General features: G+C 46.9%; 4 protein-coding genes across 4 annotated transcripts; all 4 read left to right on the top strand.

The window, feature by feature from the left end:
* Positions 1–859: 859 nt before the first annotated feature.
* LOC101785102 (chaperone protein dnaJ 16) lies at positions 860–5,819 on the top strand. Its single transcript, XM_004965040.4, has 12 exons — positions 860–1,344; positions 1,664–1,787; positions 1,860–1,942; positions 2,030–2,141; positions 2,216–2,320; positions 3,702–3,752; positions 4,168–4,254; positions 4,346–4,454; positions 4,528–4,676; positions 4,777–4,830; positions 4,946–5,232; positions 5,313–5,819. The coding sequence occupies exons 1-11, from the start codon at positions 1,172–1,174 to the stop codon at positions 5,225–5,227; spliced, it is 1,329 nt and encodes a 442-aa protein (XP_004965097.1). The 5' UTR covers positions 860–1,171; the 3' UTR covers positions 5,228–5,232; positions 5,313–5,819.
* Positions 5,820–6,405: 586 nt separating this feature from the next.
* LOC101779481 (peroxidase 31) lies at positions 6,406–7,434 on the top strand. Its single transcript, XM_004966795.1, has one exon. The coding sequence runs from the start codon at positions 6,406–6,408 to the stop codon at positions 7,432–7,434; it is 1,029 nt and encodes a 342-aa protein (XP_004966852.1).
* A 2,930-nt stretch (positions 7,435–10,364) lies between these two features.
* On the top strand, positions 10,365–16,298 carry LOC101784712 (NLR family CARD domain-containing protein 3). The gene is made up of 17 exons (XM_004965039.3): positions 10,365–10,795; positions 11,264–11,467; positions 11,582–11,640; positions 11,770–11,907; positions 12,534–12,608; positions 12,689–12,772; positions 12,885–12,946; positions 13,083–13,152; positions 13,769–13,844; positions 13,946–14,076; positions 14,655–14,714; positions 15,092–15,166; positions 15,242–15,346; positions 15,432–15,527; positions 15,611–15,691; positions 15,773–15,874; positions 15,968–16,298. The coding sequence occupies exons 1-17, from the start codon at positions 10,444–10,446 to the stop codon at positions 16,034–16,036; spliced, it is 1,839 nt and encodes a 612-aa protein (XP_004965096.1). The 5' UTR covers positions 10,365–10,443; the 3' UTR covers positions 16,037–16,298.
* Positions 16,299–16,493: 195 nt separating this feature from the next.
* On the top strand, positions 16,494–19,172 carry LOC101784318 (putative xyloglucan endotransglucosylase/hydrolase protein 1). Its single transcript, XM_004965038.2, has 4 exons — positions 16,494–17,864; positions 18,029–18,129; positions 18,273–18,472; positions 18,562–19,172. The coding sequence occupies exons 1-4, from the start codon at positions 17,675–17,677 to the stop codon at positions 18,968–18,970; spliced, it is 900 nt and encodes a 299-aa protein (XP_004965095.1). The 5' UTR covers positions 16,494–17,674; the 3' UTR covers positions 18,971–19,172.
* Positions 19,173–21,595: the final 2,423 nt, after the last annotated feature.

The following is a 21,595-nucleotide window of genomic DNA, read 5'->3' as shown; positions in this document are numbered from 1 at the left end:
CGCACGAGATCACAACTCATTACGATTCCGTTTTGCCTACCTCCAATTGGAGTTGGAGATCGTAGGGATAGGTTTTTCTAGGTAGGACGATGGCGGTTGGGAGGGGCGATGAGAGTCTCCTGGCGGCAGCGCACGAGATCACGACTCATTACGATTCCGTTTTGCCTACCTCCAATTGGAGTTGGAGATCGTAGGGATAGGTATTTTCTAGGTAGGGCGGCGGCGGCTGGGAGGGGCGACGAGAGTCTCCCGGCGGCAGCGCACGAGATCACAGAGAGGGGGAGGTGATCTGCATGAGGGGAGGTGGGCTGTCCAACTGATGGGCCTAATTATGATGACGTGATTTAGGGGGTGTTTGGCAGCACTTCACTCCAAATTTTTAAGCTCCACTCCACCAACTCCACCACATTGCAGCTCCACTCCACCAACTCTAAAAAAAATACCAGAGCTATCCACATGTTTGGCAAAATGCACAGATCCAGCTCCGGAAACAGAAGGTCTTGCTGTGTAAAGTCCATTATACCCATGTGAATGGGTCCAGTTGCTCTGGAAATATTGTGGGCTAGTTGTTGGAGATCTGCTTGGGATGATATGATTTTGGGGAAAGCAAATTTTGGAAAAAGTACACCATACATAATTTAATTTTGGGAAGAATTTTTTTTAAAGAAACTTTGCTCTTAACCACCGCGCCCGCGCAGAGCGGATCCGGACCGTCGCCTCGTCCCCCGGCGGCGGAGCCCACCGGTACGAGGCCCAGCTCGGCGGAGCCTGCCACTACCAACGCCCACTGAGCCGCGGGCCCCGCCACGAGAGGTACACCTAATACGCCACCTCCCCCACCGGCCCACCTCACCTCACCTCAAGTCCTCCCAGCTCGCCGGCCACCTCACCTCGCGACTCGCGTGGCCTCCTCCCGTTCCGAGTCCGTCGGCCTCAACGACTAGTTGAGCGCTCCGCCGCCGCCGAGGGTCCGGCGAGGGGAGGAGGCTCATGGAGCGGCTGTAGGCTCCGTTTTCAGCAGCCGCCGCTGGTGCTCGGGAGGGGGCCGCGTGTGGGAGTCCGTGATTTTGGACGCCCCGCCGCGGTGAGATCCGAGGGCGCGCGGCTGCTGTGCGGGGGGTTTGAGGTTTGGTGGCGGCTTGCTGCTGTGCGGTGACGAGGAGGGAAGGCCATGGCGGGGTCCAGGTTCGGGTCGTTCAAGTCGGAGAAGGGCGACTCGGCCGCCTCCGCGGCGGCTGCCGCGGGTGGGGCGGCGCAGAGGAGGGACCCGTACGAGGTGCTCGGGGTGGGCCGCAGCGCCACCGACCAGGAGATCAAGAGCGCCTTCCGACGCATGGCGCTCAAGTAAGGCCGCCACTTCCCGCTCAGATTTAGGCGCCTGTGCTGCTTTTGTTGTTTTCCCCGTCCCGTGAGGAGTTTGCTGGAAATATTTTGTTCGAAATTTGCGCGAAACCAGGCACATTTTTGGCGAATTATGCCGCCTGGGTTGCGTGTGCACTTTGTGGAGTTTCCAGTTATGCTTGGGCACTTTTGGTTACCCCTATCATCAGTTGCGACTTGCGACTATTCGTCTGAACATTTGCTGGTCTGCAGTCTGCACAGCAGCAGCCTGATGTTGGATTGAAGCACTCATTTTGCTGTTTCTTCTGGTAAATTGCGGCAGGTACCATCCGGACAAGAATGGCGATGACCCCGTCGCATCTGACAGGTTCCAAGAGGTCACATTCTCCTACAACATCCTGTCAGATCCCGATAAGAGGCGGCAGTACGATACATCAGGATTCGAGGTAATTCACTCAACATTGGGTGTGTTTTAGTTGTATTTGATTTTTTTTTGTCACGTTTTGCATTTTCTTTAGGCAATCGAATCTGATAGTCAGGAGTTGGAGCTGGACCTATCGAGTCTCAACACTGTAAACACCGTGTTTGCAGCTCTTTTTAGGTAAACCTTGTAAATAATCCAATATTTCTTCAATTGTTTGCTAGTTTGTATTGTGCTATCATATGATCATGTTTGCAATACATGCAGTAAGCTTGGCGTGCCAATTAAAACAACTGTTTCAGCAACCGTTTTGGAGGAGGCATTGAATGGCTCGGTTATGGTTTCTCAGCTCCAGCTAGGAAGCTCAGTGCAGAGAAAGGTTGGCAGCCAGTTGTCTGCAATGTTCCTTTCTTCCTTTTTTATATTAAATGCTTAATTGTCACATGTGGCCAGGTGGAAAAGCAAACAGCCCATTTCTATTCTGTGGACATAACCGAGAAACAAGCGAAAATGGGGCTAGTTTGCCGCGTTCACTCAAACGATAAAAGCAAATTCAAGGTTCGCAACCAAATGTTTTTTTATTTATCTGCTATATTTAAGTACATGTGGTCCTGGTGTTCCCATATCCTTTGTTTTCCTTTTCTAATATTTATCTTTCCATGTGGTTTGTTTGGTTAAATTTTAAATGTTTTGAAGTTGTGATACTAACAGACTAGCATCCAACCCCACACATATGACTGGCTAGATACTATATTTGGATGTTTATATCTAATATGAAGTTGTATATATCATTGAATTACTAGGTCAACACCCTATTTGTGCATGTAAAATGAAAAAGGCATAATAAAATTTTGAACCAACAGTGGCTGAAATGGTATGGAACTTTGAACTTAAATGATGTGTTGGCATGGGGAGTTTGGGTTAGATGTTCTATTTAGGGCCTTACGCTGTAGAGCCTTTTCAATGAAATGCAGGCCTTCCATTGGATTATGTCAGGAATCTATAGAGAGGGGGGGGGGGGAGTATTTCTCAACGTGACGGATCTCAATAACACTAAAATTAGAGGGGGGAGAAAGAAACACCAAGAACTTATTTCATTAATTGAGAGAAAATCTGAACCTCATCTTAGAGCTGTTGTAGTTGTTAACCAGTACAACCAGACTGCCAATCAAAACTACTGGCACTAGAGTTTTATACATAATGCAACTGTATTTTTAAATCTATCCACATGACTTTGTGGGCTGTTTGGCTAGTTTGAAGTTAAGGTTAAGCCAGGTTTCAGGATTTAGCTCCATAGCAGGCTTTCTGGTAGTTTCCAGCAACTTGTGCTGGTTTATAAGTTCGAATTTCGCTAGGCATCAAAAGTGTGAGCGAAGTTAATGATACCATGAGTAAACTTGAGAAATTTCCCATGTTATTCTCCTATATCGTACTTTTATGATTCTACTTTTATTGTTTAGAATTACAACATATTTTCATTAAGCTGAATTCTTTTATTCAAATATGACGTGACTGCTCATAAATTTACGGTATGACCTACTAGTTACCACCCCTTTTTCCAAAATGGGTGCTGTCTTGAACATCAAACTGTCTCCAGTACACAGCTTTGATCCTAACATGATAGTGAAAATCATGGAGGCTAATTCTACTGCTATCATTTCTATGAGACAATTCTAAAATCTAAATACTTGTATGCAACCATTTGGACTGGATGTGCTACTTTTAACACACATAGGATTTGTTCCGTCCACCTGTCCTTTTTTTTTTCTCGAATACGCAGGAGAACTGCATACCATTGCATTAAAATAGAAGGAAAAAAAGGCCAAAATAGCCATACAAACACACACCCCACACACATTCAGTTATCTGAGAAACATACGCGCCCGTGAAAGCATCCACCTGTCCTTATATTTCATATGTTTTCTTCGTTCAATTTCAGTTGCTTTATTTTGAACTTGAAGAAAATGGCGGGCTGAGTCTTGCACTGCAGGTATGTGTACCGGATTCTTCTTTTCTTTTGTTCCTAACCTGTTCCTGACTGAAAATTAAAAAAGAAGAAATGTGTTGGAACCTTATTTTTGTATAATCATATCATACTAAGGTCTTCTATAACACACTGAGAAATAAAACAACAGTATTTATACATTACTGTGAGTAAAATGAGGTTGTAGTTTATTCATGTTAGTAAGATTACCTTTTAGTGACTCTAGACGTGGCACATCATAGCACAATCATTACAACTTTACCAATAAGCTTGAGAATTCTGGTGGAGTTACTGTACAACTGTGTAATGATTGAAATATGTTTCCACATTGTTGACCTTCGTGTCATCCAAGATGTGATGAATTATTAAGATTATGTGTTATGGCTTGAGTATGTTTCATCTAATGCTCAGCCTGTTGCAGGAAGACAGTGTGAAAACTGGAAAGGTTACTGCTGCAGGGATGTATTTCCTTGGCTTCCCTGTGTACCGTTTTGAACAAAATAACTTGGTGAGTTTACAAGATTGATCGGGTTTTATTCCATTGTCTAAGTTCTCCTTTTGTGGATCTTCCCCCTTTAAAAAGTTCCAATTACTTTCAGGCAGCTGCTGCAAAGGATTCTGATGGTGCATTCTTTAAAAGATTGGATAGCTTTCAACCATGTGACATACATGAGCTGAAACCTGGAACCCACTTTTTTGCTGTCTATGGTATATCACTTTGTTCACTGTTGCAATTCTAATTAATTGAGGCAGTGCGAAACTTCTTAAACCCTTCTCTCAGGTGACAATTTCTTCAAGAGTGCAAATTATACTATAGAGGTAGTGTGTGGTGAATCGTTCCCTGCTGAAAAGGAGATGCTGAGAAGTGTAGAAGCAAAAATACTCACAAAACGAGCTGAGCTGTCCAAATTTGAGTCAGAGTATAGGGAGGTATGTGCTAAACTTGTCTTCTATTGTTTCACCCTGGTCAGATCCTTTCCTTGCATATGCGATTTTGAAGGAAATCATTCTTAAACACTGAGATTTTCAGGTTTTGGCAAAGTTCACTGAAATGACTAGCAAATACACACAAGAAATGCAAACGGTACATCTATTTTTGAAGTATAGTTATTTTTCACTTGGGAGTTTAGGCTTCGTCTTACTAGTAGTAACCATTGTTCACTTTCAACAATATTCTAACTCCTCATGAGCTGTTGTAGATCGACCAGCTTCTGAAGGAGAGGAATGAAATCCATGCTTCCTACACCAACAATCCACCTCTAAAACGGAGTTCTAGCAGGAATAAAGCAAAATCACCTTCAAAAATGCCCAAAAATGATGCAGAAAAGCATCATCAGAAGGAAAAGAAAGTGAAGGATCACTGTATGGAGGGATACGGTAGTGAAGATGATAATTCAAGCGAAAAGAAACCAAAAGAGCGGTTCCCAAGGAAGAAATGGTTGAACATTCCATTTAAACTTGACAGGAGAAAGTCATGCTGAGCAATGTATTATATGTTCTGTAGCTATTCTATTTTTTTTGTATGCATTATTCCCAGCTGATTCTTCTCTTTTGATGTTTTTGTAGGTTGCCCCCTTCGCTTCACTCAATTGAAGCCCCCACCCCATCTTTAATACCACTCTTATTATTTCCTGTAAAGATCATATGTGAGCCTGAGAATTGAGGCATGGTGTAAAGTAATTCATTTTAGCTTATGTTCTGAAGCGTTCACTGGCTAGTTGCTGGCTTGCTGCTCTTCGCATTGGATCTAGAGGGCCCCTGCTCTCTACTCCATGATGCATGGGAGTGAGATTAAGAGGATATATTCTCTGATGACCTTTGTAGCTTGTGTAAGGTTCTATGTGCTGCGAACCGTAGGGTAGCTATATATTCGTTTGTCACAAGAATCTGTGGGTGTCTATTGTTTTGATTGGCTAACGACTACTGTAAATACTACTCCCCTGATGTAAATACGAAATTCGTTCGTGTGCATTACCGTGGCACGGCTGGTGCTTGTGTTTAGTGATGTAGGTAGGCTGCGTTTTCTGTAAAACTCTGAAGTTAACTGTTAACAAATGATGCCTTCATTGATCTCATAATGTTCCCTTCAGCATAAGCCATCAGAATACGTCAGGAGACGTGGATTTTGAAACTTGGAATGCAGAACTTGTTGGACCACTGTTGTTGCTAGCACCAGGATGAACTTGTGGCATTTGCAGACAGGATGCTTGTGTCTCAGTCTGAAGTGTGACTATTATGGCTTGTGTTGCATCGTCCAACATAAAATTGCCTCGATTTTCTCCTAGCGCTGAAAGGAGATCGCTCGCCAAGTCGCCATCAGCTACACGAAAGTAACCAATCAAATTCTCTACTTGAAATGCTGAACAAGTGATTGAATGTCAAGCAAACGTCAGGGCATGCCATTTACTCTAGACTCTGGTCGGTAAACACCGAAGTCCGAAGGAAACATCTCTTTTTTTTGGTTTGATTTCTCGTATTCAGTTTTCTTCTGACGAGTGATTAAACCATGCGCGGCACCCCCAGCCACGAAGACCATTCCCCGCGGTTATCTCCCCCTCCATTCGCTCACATCCACTGGCCTCCATTCAAGAACCCTTCTGCCTCTTCAACTCAAGATCACACCAAGTGCACTGAAAAAAAAATCTCACACCGCGAAGCTATGGACACTCACCGTTTGCACACATCGGCGCTCTTCCTCCTCCTCCTCGTCATCGACGCGGCGATGGTGACGGAGGCCAAGCTGGTGCCGAACTACTACAGAAAGACGTGCCCGCGCGCGGAGCGGATCGTGACGGACGTGGTCTCCCAGAAGCAGCTCTCGCACCCGACCACCGCGGCGGGTGTGCTCCGCGTCTTCTTCCACGACTGCTTCGTCAGCGGCTGCGACGCGTCCGTGCTGGTGTCCCCGACCGCGTTCGCCCGGTCCGAGCGCGACGCCGCGCAGAGCCAGTCGCTCCCGGGGGACGCCTTCGAGGCCGTGGCGCGCGCCAAGACGGCGCTCGAGCTCGCGTGCCCCGGCGTCGTGTCCTGCGCCGACGTGCTCGCCATCGCGGCCCGGGACCTCGTCACCATGACCGGGGGCCCCTTCTACCCGCTCCGCCTGGGACGCAAGGACGCGCTCGCCTCGTCCTCCGCCGCGCCCGACGCCGAGCTCCCGCTCGCCAACTCCACCGTGCCACGCCTCGTCGCCATGTTCGCCGCCAAGGGGTTCACGGTGCAGGAGCTCGTCGCGCTCTCCGGCGCGCACACGCTGGGGTTCGCGCACTGCGCCGAGTTCGCCGACCGCATCTTCCGCCGGGGCAACAAGGGTGGCGGCGCCGCGCCGGCGCCGCACGACCCGGCCATGAACCCGGCGTACGCCAAGGGGCTGCATGACGCGTGCAGGAACTACCAGCGGGACCCGACCATCGCGGTGTTCAACGACGTCATGACGCCGGGCAAGTTCGACAACATGTACTTCGTCAACCTCCAACGCGGCCTGGGCCTGCTCAGCACGGACCAGGAGCTCTGGACCGATCCCCGGACGCGGCCATTCGTGCAGCGCTACGCCGCCAACCAGACGGCCTTCTTCGCCGACTTCGCGCGCGCCATCGTGAAGCTCGGCGTCATGGGCGTCAAGACGGGGCGGGACGGGGAGGTGCGCCGGCGGTGCGACATGTTCAACGGAAACCCCGTCCCGGGGGGCTGATCCGCCGACGGCCGGCCGGCGGAAGCAGATCCGAGAAGTGACCGCGCCATGTTGGCCGGCGGCTGCCTGTTCTGTCTCGTGGTGGTACCCTGTGCACCGCACGAGCGCCTGTGCCTGCAACTGCGAGCATGATCGCGTGTCGACATTCGTGCTAGAAATTACCAGTTGGGAGAAAAGGAACCGAAGTATGATTCCGTGACATCTGTGTGTAATCTGTTGATGGCTAATGACTTGACGTTTGTTTCCCAACTTTTAATTTCTTCTTCTTTTCATGATCAAGCGTAGTCGTCAGTGTAGTGGTGCTGTAAAGTGCACGTTTGTTATATCAATTTTGTAGTAACAACGGGTTTCCTTTTTCTTTGTGAAACAAATTTCCTTTTAATATAACTTGCTATCCCACTCAACTAAATATTGTGAAAAAAAATCTTCATTCATTTTTTGTGTGGTGCCGAGATTCCATGAGAGGGTGTTTTTTCGGGGGCGACTCGGGCGGCCACAGAAGCCCCCGCCGCCGCTTCCTCTCGCCACGCTGCCACCCTAGGGGGCTGCCGGAAGCCTGTGCGGCTTGTAATGAGGGCGGCGGCGCCCCTTCCCGTTCCCCAAGCAGATCTGGCTGGGCATGGTCGTCAGAGCTACTTGCGGGTGCTCGCCGGCATAGGCGGCGTCCCGTGGCGGCGGAGCTTGAGGGCCACGGATTTGGCACAACGCCAACCGGATCCGGTGGGTGCGACCTGTGCACGAGCGCGAGGCGGTGGAGGTGTTGGCCGGCGTGGGAGCGGCGCGACAGTCGAGGATGGCACGCATGGGGGCCATGGCCGACGACGGGCAAGAGACTGCGCGCGGCGCCGGCCCAGTGAGGGGCGACGAGGCCTCGCGGTGGTGACGTCCGGCCGCGGGGCTGCGAGGCCGTGCGATGGTGGCTCGGCGAGGGGCATGGAGGGTGCGCGTGGGGTAGGCTGCGACAGGCGTGGCCTGTGGGCTCGACGGGCGGCACGACGGCTAGTCCGCAAGGTTGGGGTGGCGGGCCGGTGCTTGCAGCATGGTGCACCCGGGAGGCGGCGCCCAGAAGGAGGAGGCGCGTGAAGGAGGCCCTGCGGCGAGGGGTGTAAGCGGCCGGGTTGCGGCAGCGGAGGCGGCCTGTTGGCAGCGGCGTAGGGGCCGATGATGTGACGAGGCATCGTGGTGTGGCAGCCGAAGGTGGTCTACGCGTGGCGTGGGGAGGCACAGCAGCGGCACCGCCCCGGGGGGGCTTTCATGGTTGTTGTTAAGGGAGTGCCGGGCTGTGTACGTGCAGTAGCTAGGGGTGTGATGCTCCGGACGAAAGCCTTTGCCGACGATCTTGTCAGTGGTGATGGCGGCGGCACCTTAGGGCGTCATTCTCCCCGTTGGGGCATCATCTTGGAGCTCCATCTCAATTGCACGGGGTTCTCTAGGTAAAAGTCCTGTCCAGATTCTGGACGAGCGACAACGGCGCCACTAGTGTTGTCCCCTCCTTGCTGGCTGCTTGCAGCGGACCGCGGTGGCTGGTGTTGCTTGGCTACTGTCAGTGTGGGTGTGGGACTGCGTCGAAGGACGGCGCTTGCAGCAACAGCATCGTGGGATGACTAGGCTTGTAGCGGACTGTGGCGGGTTGCTCAGCTTTGATGGGCTACTCCGGTGCAATACATCGTCGGAAGACAGTGCAAGCGACTACTTTGACTTGCTGACATGGCGGCGAAAACTATGTGCGTGGGTGGAGCAATGAGGTGAAGTTGACCTGCGGCGGTGACTTGGCTGTTTGATGGAGACCTTGAGAAGCGGGGCAATATTGCTCACCTTCTGATGGCGACAAAAAAATCGGATCCGTGACATGGAATATTGTGGCGAGCATGGCGAGGCCCCCGTACGCGGTGTTTCTTCGAAGCGGCAAGAGCGAGGTGGAGTCCAACAGCGGATATGGCAAGGCCCCGCGTGTTTGTGTTATCGTGGTGGCGACTGCGAGAGGTCCGGATCTGGTGGTATCACTCTATCGGGTGGAGTATGATGTTGCAGCGGCACTACAGCGAAGGGTTCCGCATGGCGGTAGCCTTCTCGGTGCAGTCTATTTCCCTCGGTTCCGTGTTAATGTAAGGTCACACCTGGAGGTTTCGGAGACTACATGATAGTGAGAATGTTGGTGGATGCTGCGATTAGGCTTCGGTTCGGCTGTCGTTGTCGAGTGGTGTGGTGCGGCCGCGTTGATGTCCCAATCCAACTGGTCGGGTTTGGCGTTCTCGAGTTGAGTGGTTACCCGCGTTGATGTTTCAATCCAACCGGACGAGTTTAGTTTGTTTTTTGCTTTTCTTTTCCTTTAGCTGCCTATGACCTCCCGGGATCTTATATTTTTCTGCTATATCAATAGAAACTCGAACTATCTCGTTCGGTTTGTAACAAAAAAAAAATTCCACGAGAGGAATGAGAGTGAGTCTGCTATTTTCAGTTCACCAATATTGTCTTTTTTGTTGCCCATGTGACATGTTTGGTGATTTTCTCTCGTGCTTTCGCACTCATCTCTGCTCCTATCTTGAAGCCCATGCACCACCGTGAAACCTATTATATTGCCTAGCACCATTCACCTCTAAGCTACAATCAACAATCTATCTATAAGCTAAAACAAACATGACTTTATACTCTGCTACTCCATAATGACCAACCACTTTTCTGAATTCTGATCACTCATGAGAGTGGCGGTTTAACAAATACAGGCTTTTACTGCCGTAGATGAGCAAAATAGACAGTGAGAGGATTTAACGAGAAATGTTGATTTAACCAACCCTTCGCAACATTCCTTTATACTAAAATTTGTTTTAAGTTCAGGATAAACGATAAACACGTGCAGGCGTGCTTCAGTAAAATCCAAACCCGGCCCGACATGATCCGCAACCTTACCTTCCCCCATCATCAAAAGCCCTCCCTTCCCAAAACCCGCCTCTCCTCTCCCTCATCCTGATCCTCCCCATCGCCTCCTCCGACCCCCAGCCGCCGCGTCTAATGGAGTCCTCCCTCCTCCTCTCGTCCCCGCGCCCCCTCAGGTCCTTCCACCCGCTCCTCTCCCCTACCGCTCGCCGTCGCCACGCGTCGTTCCGCGGGAAGCCTCCCGCGCCACCGCCGCCCCTGCCGCCGATTACACGCGGGAGCCGCCGGCTGGGCGTGGCGGTGCCGCGCGCCGCGCGCGAGGCGTTCGACGACGGGGTCCGCAGCCAGGACAGGCCCCCCGGGGTCGGCCGCGGGGGCGCGCGCCGGAGGGCCTACCGCGAGACGCAGGGGGAGTCCGCCGTGCCCCCCGCGGCGGCCGTCGCGCCCTACGTCGTCCCCGCCGGGGCGGTGCTCGTGCTGAGCTTTGGTATGGCTTTACCTTTTAAATCGCTGTTTGCAGTTCCTAGTTGTCATAATTAGAATCGCCCGTATCATTTGATGATAAGATACAGGAATAGTTTGCAATCCAAAAATAAGTACTATATCCCTTGGTGTTGATGAGATACCGGGATAGTCCCTATTCCAAAATAAATGTGAAATGTGTGCCATCAAACGCAGAGAGATATTTGCTAGTCATCAAGTGAATAAGAATATATCATTTCTGTATTTAATGTTGTCCTTTTATTTTTGTAAAACTAACCTCACCTTTTTAAAGGGGGAAGATTAAATTGCAATCACACGTCACATTGTAACTTCATAGTTGCATAATGGAGCATATCATGCCATATGTTTAGGATGTGTCCATTCTCTGATAATGTGATGGGTCACATACAAAGCTTTGAGGCTTTGCCATTAGAGTGTGGTATGGTTACTAATTCTCTGTTTCAGAGGACAGTCATATGGAAGGTGGTTCAGAATATGCTTCCGGGGAAGAAAAATGACCAGGATTCTGGAGAATCTGCGCCTTCTGGGATCATGTGGTCCTTTGCTGCTGGTTCCAATTTGGCAACATCTACCCGCAATGCTGAAAAGGAGTCACGGAAAAATCTCAACAAGTTCTACAAAGAACTCCGGACTTTGAAAACTGTTAACTTGGCAGGTAACTCAAGGGAACTAAAGTTTGAATACTTTGACCGGAAATGTTGGGTTAAAGCTCCAACATCATATGGAGTAGCATCCAACTTGTAACACTTACATCCCACTTGCTCAACAGGCCGCCAGTTTGGGGATGAGGGTCTGTTTTTTCTAGCAGAAAGCTTAGCCTATAACAAGGTCAGAGATCTCATGCCATGTTCTAGTACACTCTATGTGCATATTGGCAAACCTAGTTGTTTTCACACTTTAACAGCTTAGTCTCATCTATTCATTACTTTGGTAAATGAGCTGTGTGTGTATTTTCAGAGTGCAGAGGAGGTGGACTTTGCTGGCAATGGGATAACAGCTGTGGGGATAGAAGCCTTTGACGGAATTCTTCAGATAAATACCGCTTTGAAAACTCTCAATTTATCTGGAAATGACATTGGAGACGAAGGAGCTAAGGTCTTCTCAATCTTATCTTCTCTACATTTCATTTATTTTTCTGTAATTTGCATGCTTTATTATGCTAATCATACTCCCTCCAGTCACAAATAAGTGACATCTTGGACATCAACATGGTATCCAAAACACAATTTTGACTACTGATTCTGTTATAGTATATTTATAAATATAGAAAAAAGTTATTACAAATTACTTTCGAATACAAATTACTTGTATGATTTAAAAATATCCAAATTCAACACACAAAAATAATTTGTAATCTAAGTTTGAAATGGTTGACTTCAAAGAAGCCAAAAACATCACTTATTGGGAGCATGGTCTGATCTCAAACTCCTCACATGTATGGACAGCTTTGGTAGTACTTGCTTCACTTTAACATGTTCTCCACTGTACCATTAGATCACCATCTGAGTTGCATTTTGATTACCTTTTTTTCTTTCTATGTCTAATTGGAGTCTTTTGCCTCATTAGTAATCCAAATTTTTTAGTATTTATAAGTAGCCATGTCAAACTAAACGTGGTCCACAAAATGACAATCTATAACTGGTAGAAACTGTTTTCAAGACTGAGTTGAACATATTTTTCCTTTGCACACGACTGAATGTAACACTCATGAATGCTTACAGTGTCTTTCAGATATATTGATTGAAAATGTGGGTATTCAGAAGCTCCTACTGAACAGTATTAATATTGGAGATGAGGTGCTTGCTCTCCCTCTCGCCCACTCTCGCACTCTCATTCCCTCCATGTGGTACAATGTAACATTGACTTTTCTTTTCAGGGTGCCAAGGCAATATCAAATATGCTGAAAAAGAACAAATCAATACGTATCCTACAGCTCAGCAACAATGCAATTGAATACAGTGTATGTATAAGCATCCACAAAGACACACTTGAGTACAAAAGGGAAAAGAATTACAATATGCTTATGTCCTTGAAAGGTTTTCAGACTTTTCTTTTGTTTTTCCTTGAAACAGGGTTTTGTGAGTATTGCGGAAGCCCTTCTAGAGAATAATTCTATAAGGAGCCTGTATCTCAAGTTAGTCACTCACAACCCAGTGTCCTTACATATAATATATGTTAAATGTGCATATGATGTTGAGCACAGCTGATGGGTAGTTAATTTTGTGGGACTACTGACTAACTAGTGTTGCACAATGTTCAATATATCGTAGTGGCAACTATGGCGGTCCTCTTGGTGCATCCAGCCTAGCTCGAGGAGTTTTAGGGAACAAGTCTTTGAGGGTACTATTTAAGACACTTGATTATACTTCCAGTCTTTAACATATTCTTGTTGTGATATTGTGTAAATTTTTAAATGCTTGGAAGTGAACTAGATTCCATTCCAACTTTGCTTGTATCAAGTTGTGGAGAAGTGTCTCTTTTAGCTCACTGAAGGGGTAAAAATACTAAAATAGTTTGGACCTTTCAGGTTTGGCTGTTTGTCTTAATTTTGTATGAACCAATTTGCTCCCCCAGTACTTGATGCTAACAGGGACAATATGGTTGGATCTCAAAATACATATCGGTAAAGTGTGGAGTACCTCATATAATACGGAAATAATCATCAAACCTGTGTACTAGGAGTCATGTTGTCACAATATTGGTAGGCCGATATCAGTAGAACTCCACCTGTGATACTATGTATGACCAAATTGAACAGCTCATTAAGAATGTCTACGACCTTGGGCTCAATTGTAAATTTGTAATCAGTAACTAGGAAATTATTTCTCGAGTTATATTCATATCATTCTTTCTCATTTGTCTTGTTCACTATCTAATAACTTTTTTGTCCTATTCTCTAATGTCCCTGAATTCATCTGTGCATGGTTATGACATCTAAGCATTATACCTTTTTTAGGAAATTCACTTGCATGGAAATGGGATTGGGAATGAGGGAATACATGAGTTGATGTCAGCATTATCTGCTCACAAAGGTGCTTCGTTTTTTCTGGCTAAATAAACTATCAACAGGCTTGTGCTTATTGGATTGTTAATTTGGTATTCCTAATCATGTGCATGCATGGCTGAGTTACAGGGAAGATCACAGTTGTGGATATTGGTAACAACAACATTAGCCCGGAAGGTTTACGTCCTGTTGCTGAGTTCATCAAAAGGACGAAGTCTTTACTGTGGTTCAGTCTCTACATGAACGACATTGGCGACGAGGTAATACTGTTGCTTTTATTATTTTCTCTTTGCATGATGCCTGGGACCTAAATATTGGATTGTCTACATATGGTCATACGATCAGTCTAGAAGCATTAGCTAAATACATAAGCACTGACCTTATTGACCATTTAATGATGCACAGACATTACTGAACTTCAGATTAACGTGTTGTTGTTGTATAGAACTTCAGCACATGTAGTGCTCCTACAGACATTTGGCTGTTAATTTCAGACTTTCCATATTTCCTCAAGCTTACCTGTTTATAAGAAATATGAGACACCTTGTTTCATGATGTAAATAGGATCCTTTTTTAGAAAGTTAATGTATGTTGCCATTTTGAATTAGCCTTGAATTATGCCTCAAGCTATCCTCAATTTTTGGTTACTCCTCCATTATGTTTGTAAAAAGTTTTGCATTCACGTGGCCAGTTATTTAGCAACTTGTTATATATATTCAGTATATTCATGATTCCTTACATGTTTCCCATGTATCCAATGTATAAGCATGTTCATTTAAACTTGTGCATTTTCATTTTTATACTGCATTCTGATGTAGATTAAAATGAATTTCACCAGGGAGCTGAAAAGATTGCAGAGGCTCTGAAAGATAACAAAACAATTTCTACCATAGATTTGGTGAGTATTTATTTTGTTGTAACCCTCATAAAGTCAGAATCTTACATACCTTTCTATTTACCTTATATTACACATATGGAAACTATGCCCAAGTTGCCTCTGTCCATTCAATGTGTATGCTTCTCTACTTGATCTTTACATTGTTGATTCAGCATAGTTTTTGGTAATTAGCACAACTTGTTCTCTTCGTATCTAACCTAAAATGGTCCTCTTTGGAAGCAGGATATTTTTTTTTTTGAAAACTGAAGCAGGATAATTTGGGGGGCAATAAAACCTTCTTTGAAATTCCCTTGATAATTCTATGTTTCATATGGGACGCGAGCCACGTTGGAGGGGATATGTATACATGCTGAACCCCTGAAGCTTCTTATTTTCAGGGCGGCAATAACATTCACTCCAAAGGGGTTAGTGCAATTGCGGAAACTTTGAAGGATAACACAGTGCTGACAACAGTAAGTCCTATTGCCATTGAGACAACTTTTGCCTACAAGATAAATTCTAAGACTAATTCAAAATATGCATTGTAGTTGGATTTGAGCTACAATCCAATTGGATCAGATGGTGTAAAGGCTTTGTGTGATGTCCTCAAGTTCCATGGGAAGATCCAAACCCTTAAGCTTGGCTGGTGCCAGGTGATCCTCAGAACTGAATAGAATCATATGGGCTGGTTTACCTTTAAGTGTTCTTGCTTCTTCAGCAAAGTTGCATATCCTGCAGATAGGTGTGCAAGGTGCAGAGTTTATTTCTGATTGTCTGAAGTACAACACAACATTGTCAACATTGGATTTGCGGGCGAATGGGCTTGGAGATGATGTATGCGCGCTTCATGTTCATTATAACTAGCACTTTGGTACATGATCAATGCTTTGCTTGCTGACACTTTCTTATTCTTGAAGGGTGCTATATGCTTGGCACGAAGTTTCAAGATAATCAATGAATCTTTGACGTCACTTGACCTGGGTTTTAATGAGATTAGAGTAAGTGAACAGTGTTTCCCCATTCTATTGGTTATTGGCATTCTGGATGTTATACTCAACTTCAGTTTATATTCTGGATAGGATGACGGAGCGTTTGCATTGGCGCAAGCACTCAAGGCTAATGAAGATCTGGCAGTCACATCATTAAATCTTGGAAACAACTTCTTCACAAAATTTGGACAGGTTAGTTTAGTTTGTTTTCATCTATCAATGATTATCTGTGAAAGCATACTTAATTTAATTTCATATGCCTTAATTTGAGTCAATTCAATACAGATCGCTCTCTCTGAGGCTCGTGATCATGTATATGAGATGAGCGAAAAGGAGATAGACATTTATTTTTAGGTGGTGGTTTCCTCACTGGACAATTTTAACACATGATTTTTGCACTTTTTGGGAACTATTCATCGAGTAGGCTGAAGAATAAGATCCAGGTAGAGCATGCTTTATGCCTGTATAGAAATTTTTGGTGAACTAGTTAACACTTTAGGCTAGCCATTCTACTGTCTATATGCAATTTTTGCTGGAGACATCAATCTTGTCTTGAACCATTCATATTGGCTGGAAATGGACTGGATATGATGGATATTACATACCGCTGATCTTACATTGTTGTGGCTTTGGCCCTTCTGTCGCAGGCCTGGCTTTTGGCAAATCTTTACGTGTGGTTGATAAACTACTTAGCTTGACTTAACATCATAGTATGGATGTTAAACTCAACTAATTAGCCTGTTTTAAACGTCATGCATCTAAAGATTTTAAAGATGGAGGGATTATATGATTATGCTGGCGCGTTCTGTAATTATGTGGATGATTTCGTTGGTATGGTTACATATATTCCTTGAAATTGAAACATGTTATCATGCCATTCATGTGTACACAAAGACCTACAGGGTAAAACCTTCCATAACAATAGTATCCTTGTCACACAAAGATTCACGCGTTACATTCGGAGCCAGCCAGATAGCCCTTGTAGAATGCGGTTGACCGAGGTTATGTTGAGCTGCTAAAATGTGACGGACAAGCGGACAGGCACTAAGATTTCCGTCGCGTGCTCAGGCAGACTCTGAATCGCGCAGCTCCATGATCTGTGTCTGAGGGCTGAGGCCATTTCAGAACGTGCGTTCGTGTTGCTGCCACGGGCACGGCTCTGAATCGATGAACGAATTCAGCCCAATCATTGGGTTGACTCCGACCTTGTGGTGACAAGCAAGATATGAGCACCGCCGCCGAACCATATATACCTGTACGTGAACAGCGGACGGATCCGCGCGGAAAAGAGAAGCCGGCCCGTGCCCATGCCATTTCCGTCGTCATTTGGTCAAGGCGTGTACTAGCTGTACTCTCTTCGTTTTTTAGATAACTGATTGAAGAGAACGTTCCGGCTTCATCCTTGCATGCCCTGTGGCTGATATGTGTGAATCCATGCATATCTGCATGTGCTAGTACGGGCACCACTTAGTACTTAGAAAGTTAGAAGAGACACGGAGACGCAGTGTTTGTGCTAATCAAGCTAACGCGTGCGTCATCTAATAAAAAAAAAGAATTAAACAACGAAGAAAGAAAGAAAAGAAAAGCAACGCGTGCGCCCCATAACGGGGGACGGCATCACGTACACACCACAGCGACGCCGCCTAACTAGATACACACAGCCACAGGCAGGCAGTTGCTGCGTACAACTTGCGCAAGTGCATGGAGATCAGTTCCATGGTCGAAATCAAGCTTCCGTGGCTGAGCAATGAGAGCAAAGATTAGAGATGTGCATCGGGACGGACAGGGAGGTAGTCCATGCGTGTGCACAAGGCGCAGTTCACACACGCTGCCAATTGTTTCCAGCGTGCAAGTTCTCCGATCCCTCGGCTATAAAAGGGCGTGACAGTTGAGGGCCTGAGGGGGTAGGGTGAGGTGAGCTGCGTGCGGCCGGTGTGAGAGGGGACGGGAGCTCAGCTAAGCTTAGAGGAGGCTAGTCGTCTTGGTTTTGCAATGGGTGCCAAGAACTGTAGTCCTTGGCGTCTCTTCCTCCTCCTCGTCGTTGTCCTGCTGGTGGCAGCCGCTGGCTCGGCAGCAGCGGAGGCGGCGTTCGACAAGAACTATGAGGTGCAGTGGGGTGCAGATGGCTATCACCTCGTCAACAGGGGCACGGAGGCTAACATCACCATGGATCAGAGCTCTGGTAGGTGTATATATGAGCTAACTTCTTAGTTGCTCATTATATATATAAATTATAAAAAAACTTATTGCTCACACATGCAACGTGAAGATTGACCCGCCGTTTGCGTTCTCTTGCTGCGATGCATGATAGCCTTCCCGTGAGTGATCGTGCTTTCGTGGGTGCAGGTGCAGGGTTCCGGTCCAAGTCCATGTACGGCTCAGGGTTCTTCCACATGAGGATGAAGCTGCCCTCCGGCTACACGGCCGGCGTCGTCACAACCTTCTATGTGAGTTCCGCGATCGACGACGTTGTTGTGTACACACAGTGTACTCGATCGATCACTATGCGTCTTGCTTGGTTTCTCGATCGTTCACTTCCTGATCCGAACACGTCGATCAGAATTAGCTAACATCGTCGTGCATGTTCCAGCTTATTTCGCAGCCGGAAGATGGCAGCCGCGACGAGGTGGACTTCGAGTTCCTTGGCGACAAGGCCGGCGTGCCAATCACCCTCCAGACCAACGTCTTCGTCAACGGCCGCGGCGACAGGGAGCAGCGGATGCACCTCTGGTTCGACCCCGCCGCCGACTTCCATGACTACAAGATCCTCTGGAATCCCTACCAGCTCGTGTAAGCCCCAAAAGATATTTTTTGTTCATGTTCCTAATGATAAATTGCATGGCTCCTAAAGCACATGTTAACTAACAAATCCACCACAGGATGTTCGTGGACGACACGCCGATCCGGGTCCTGAGGAACCTGACGGCCACCGTGCCGGGGTACCCGTTCCCGGCGAAGCAGACGATGCTGATCCGCGCGAGCATGTGGGACGGCTCCGGCTGGGCGACGGACGGCGGGCGGACCAAGGTGGACTGGTCCAAGGGGCCCTTCACGGCCGGGTACCGGGGCTTCGACGTCAGCGGATGCGCCAACGGCAGCGCGACGCCGTGCAGCTCGCCGGACCTGTGGTGGAACGGCGGCGAGTACCGGAACATCACTGCGGAGCAGCGGGCGGCGTACGAGCGCGTGAAGAAGGAGTACATGTACTACGACTACTGCGCCGATAATGGCCGGTTCAACAACAGTGTGCCGATCGAGTGCAACTACAGTCTACACTTAAGAAGCTAGCTGTGCCTTTGGATGGGTCAAATCTCCTTATAGGTTTATAAGTACCAAAGATATGAGTGTGGTTATTTGCTGAAATAAGTGTGTTTACGTAACTAACCGTGACTATTCGTGGAAAGGCTATTGCTAATAATTGTACTAGCTTGGAAAATGAAAATTATGCACATGAATCTTGTTTGGAGGTGAGGTCATGTTGGTGTTTAAACCCGGCAATCTACCGAGGTGAGTGTTCGAGGTAGTGTTTTGGTTAGTGGGGCTCATCGAGATCAGGAACTCGAAGGTAAACGCAGACACACGATTTAGACAGGTTCGGGCCGCTAGATTGCGTATAACCTTATGTCCTGTGTGTTGGTTGGATTGAATTGCTTTGGAGGGGGTTCCTGCCTCACCTTATATTATCGGGGGTAGGGTTACATGTCGGTTGGTTACAACAATACCAGTCGGATACGACTAGAGGAGTTCTACTCTTATTACTACAATTACTTTCCTAATCCTCGACTAGTTCTTGTCTTTCCATGTAGACTACGCTAGTCTCCATGTCAGATGCATCTCGGTGTCCAGCCGCATATTTAGAACTGTCCAAACCTTCTGGTGGGCCCATAGATGTATGTACGATAAATCCCCGAGTACTTTTTTAGTCAAATGTAGCAATTTCGAGTAATTTTGTAGACTTCACCACTAGTTTTTATACTCTTTGAGTAGTTCACCTGGTTGAATCTTCAAAGGTACCCAAAAACTCCAAAAACTGCCGTGCGGCTAGAATGTGCTCAAGCTTCATTTAAATTAGGATTCTATCTTTCAACCTTGAATTTTATATGCATATGGAGTAGCCCTCGAGCCTTAGGTTGAATCGAAGAATTAGGCTGAGGATCAATCTGTAATTTGCATCACTTTTCCCTTAAAACCTGAAGAAAAAACTTTTTATCGATAAACACGTGGCACACAACCCGTGAGCCTTTAGCCGACTAGTTTGGTGGGTATAAGGGTGGTTGACGTGACTATCTGTTGAAGGAAATCTTATCTCCTCGAGAAAATAAAGGTAACTGCCAATCAGGTTTCCTGATTTTTGTGAATCTTGTGATTCGAAATCTCTTCATTTGCGCAATTGTTACCGTTCTAGTATGATAAATAATGAAGGAAGTTATCCCTTCTGTGTTATCCTCGTTATTTGTCTTTCCAACTTCCACACTTGAGCCCCAGCGCCGCCGCTGCCCGATCTCCGAGCGCTAGCGCCACTGTCCCCCACCACTCAACCCCTGAGCGTATGCGGCAGAAAAAGCTCGTGACATCAAGGATGGGGAGGAAGGCTGCTGCTGTCAAGCCTGCTGAGGGGGAAAAGAAGAATAAAGGTTCTGGCAAGGGAAAAGATCTTCAGTTGCCGACGCTTGTATGGGAAAACTAATCAGACCGCACCGCCAACTCCTACTTGCGCTTGGAAGTGGTCATCCTTGAAAGAGGAGGAGATCGAGGCTCTTGTGGCTGCCAAGCTGCTCCAAAATCAAGACTTCATCAGTTGGAGATCCACCTACGGCAATCCGTGGCCATTGGAGGAACACCCCAATGAAACGGTAATTTTCTCTCACTTCATCGAGTATGGTCTTGCATTGCTAATAGCTGACTTTTTCCGGGGTCTTTTGGATTATATTAAGTTGGAGTTGGTTCATCTGAACCCCAATGGAATTCTCCACTTTACCATTTTTGTTCACTTCTATGAAGCTTTTTTGGGAATCAAGCCTCACTTCCAGTTATTTTGGAAATTTTTTCGTGTAAAGACGCAACTTATGAGGGAACACACTCTAGTAGTCGGAGATGTCGGTATCCAGATGCGGGATAAACTCAACAGCTTGTATCTAGATTATGAGTTGATAGACTCCAATACTAGGTGGAAGGAAAAGTGGTGCTACATTGGCAACCATGATCCGAAACTACCCAAGCTAATAGGACATCGCTCCTCCTGGAACAACCGGTGGCTTGATGAGCCAACACATGGGGATTGCCTCCAACTACCCAATCTCATTGATAGAATAGCCAAACTGAAGCAAGAAGGGCTCACTGGGGTTAGAGTAGCCTTCAACTTTATGAAGCGACGAATCCAGCCCTTACAGAAACAATGCCATTAGGGCTATGAGTATACTGGTGTCAATGATCCATCCAGACTTTTTCCTGATGAGCTCATCATAGATGAAATTATGATGAGGCTGAAACAGATGTTTAAACATGTGACTGAGATCTTGACAATTGTGCGTGAATTCAGTGCCACCAACCCACCAAAGCCTGTAAGTACCTGTGGTCGTAGCCCTCGAGTACTTATTTGAAGTTGTTGGGTTTGCTAACTTGTATTTCTTTGCAGGAAGATGTCGGCTTGTACTTCTCTGCTCCTCCTCCTCCTGGATCAGACGTTACTTGCAAAACTACTCCTCGCGTGTATACAACAGAGAGTGCAAAGAGTGATGGCGACCAGGAGGAGGAAGTATTCGAGTGCTCCAGTGGCACTAGCTCTGATGTCGTGGATGAAGTTAGGGCTCAGCCGTCTACTAAGGCTGGGTCTTTCTCCGGAACAAGAAAATGCTCGACTGCTGATGAGCTTGAAGCTGCGTTTCCTCCACTGCCGAAGAAGAAGCGATCCGT

Source organism: Setaria italica, chromosome IV, assembly GCF_000263155.2.
Source record: "Setaria italica strain Yugu1 chromosome IV, Setaria_italica_v2.0, whole genome shotgun sequence".
NCBI lineage: Eukaryota > Viridiplantae > Streptophyta > Magnoliopsida > Poales > Poaceae > Setaria > Setaria italica.
The sequence above is the reverse complement of the archived record's forward strand: the minus strand, read 5'-3'. Positions and strand labels throughout refer to the sequence as shown.

What these genes read in the sequence shown, in the direction of transcription:
- LOC101779481 (XM_004966795.1), top strand. Translation starts at nt 6,406, where the DNA reads ATGGACACTCACCGTTTGCACACATCGGCGCTCTTCCTCCTCCTCCTC.
- LOC101784318 (XM_004965038.2), top strand. Translation starts at nt 17,675, where the DNA reads ATGGGTGCCAAGAACTGTAGTCCTTGGCGTCTCTTCCTCCTCCTCGTC. An exon ending in CACCATGGATCAGAGCTCTG is followed by an intron (nt 17,865 to 18,028) that starts GTAGGTGTATAT and finishes TCGTGGGTGCAG; the next exon opens with GTGCAGGGTTCCGGTCCAAG. An exon ending in TGGAATCCCTACCAGCTCGT is followed by an intron (nt 18,473 to 18,561) that starts GTAAGCCCCAAA and finishes AATCCACCACAG; the next exon opens with GATGTTCGTGGACGACACGC.
- LOC101785102 (XM_004965040.4), top strand. Translation starts at nt 1,172, where the DNA reads ATGGCGGGGTCCAGGTTCGGGTCGTTCAAGTCGGAGAAGGGCGACTCG. An exon ending in ACGATACATCAGGATTCGAG is followed by an intron (nt 1,788 to 1,859) that starts GTAATTCACTCA and finishes CATTTTCTTTAG; the next exon opens with GCAATCGAATCTGATAGTCA. An exon ending in ACACACAAGAAATGCAAACG is followed by an intron (nt 4,831 to 4,945) that starts GTACATCTATTT and finishes GAGCTGTTGTAG; the next exon opens with ATCGACCAGCTTCTGAAGGA.
- LOC101784712 (XM_004965039.3), top strand. Translation starts at nt 10,444, where the DNA reads ATGGAGTCCTCCCTCCTCCTCTCGTCCCCGCGCCCCCTCAGGTCCTTC. An exon ending in GAAAACTGTTAACTTGGCAG is followed by an intron (nt 11,468 to 11,581) that starts GTAACTCAAGGG and finishes CTTGCTCAACAG; the next exon opens with GCCGCCAGTTTGGGGATGAG. An exon ending in AAAGCTTAGCCTATAACAAG is followed by an intron (nt 11,641 to 11,769) that starts GTCAGAGATCTC and finishes GTGTATTTTCAG; the next exon opens with AGTGCAGAGGAGGTGGACTT.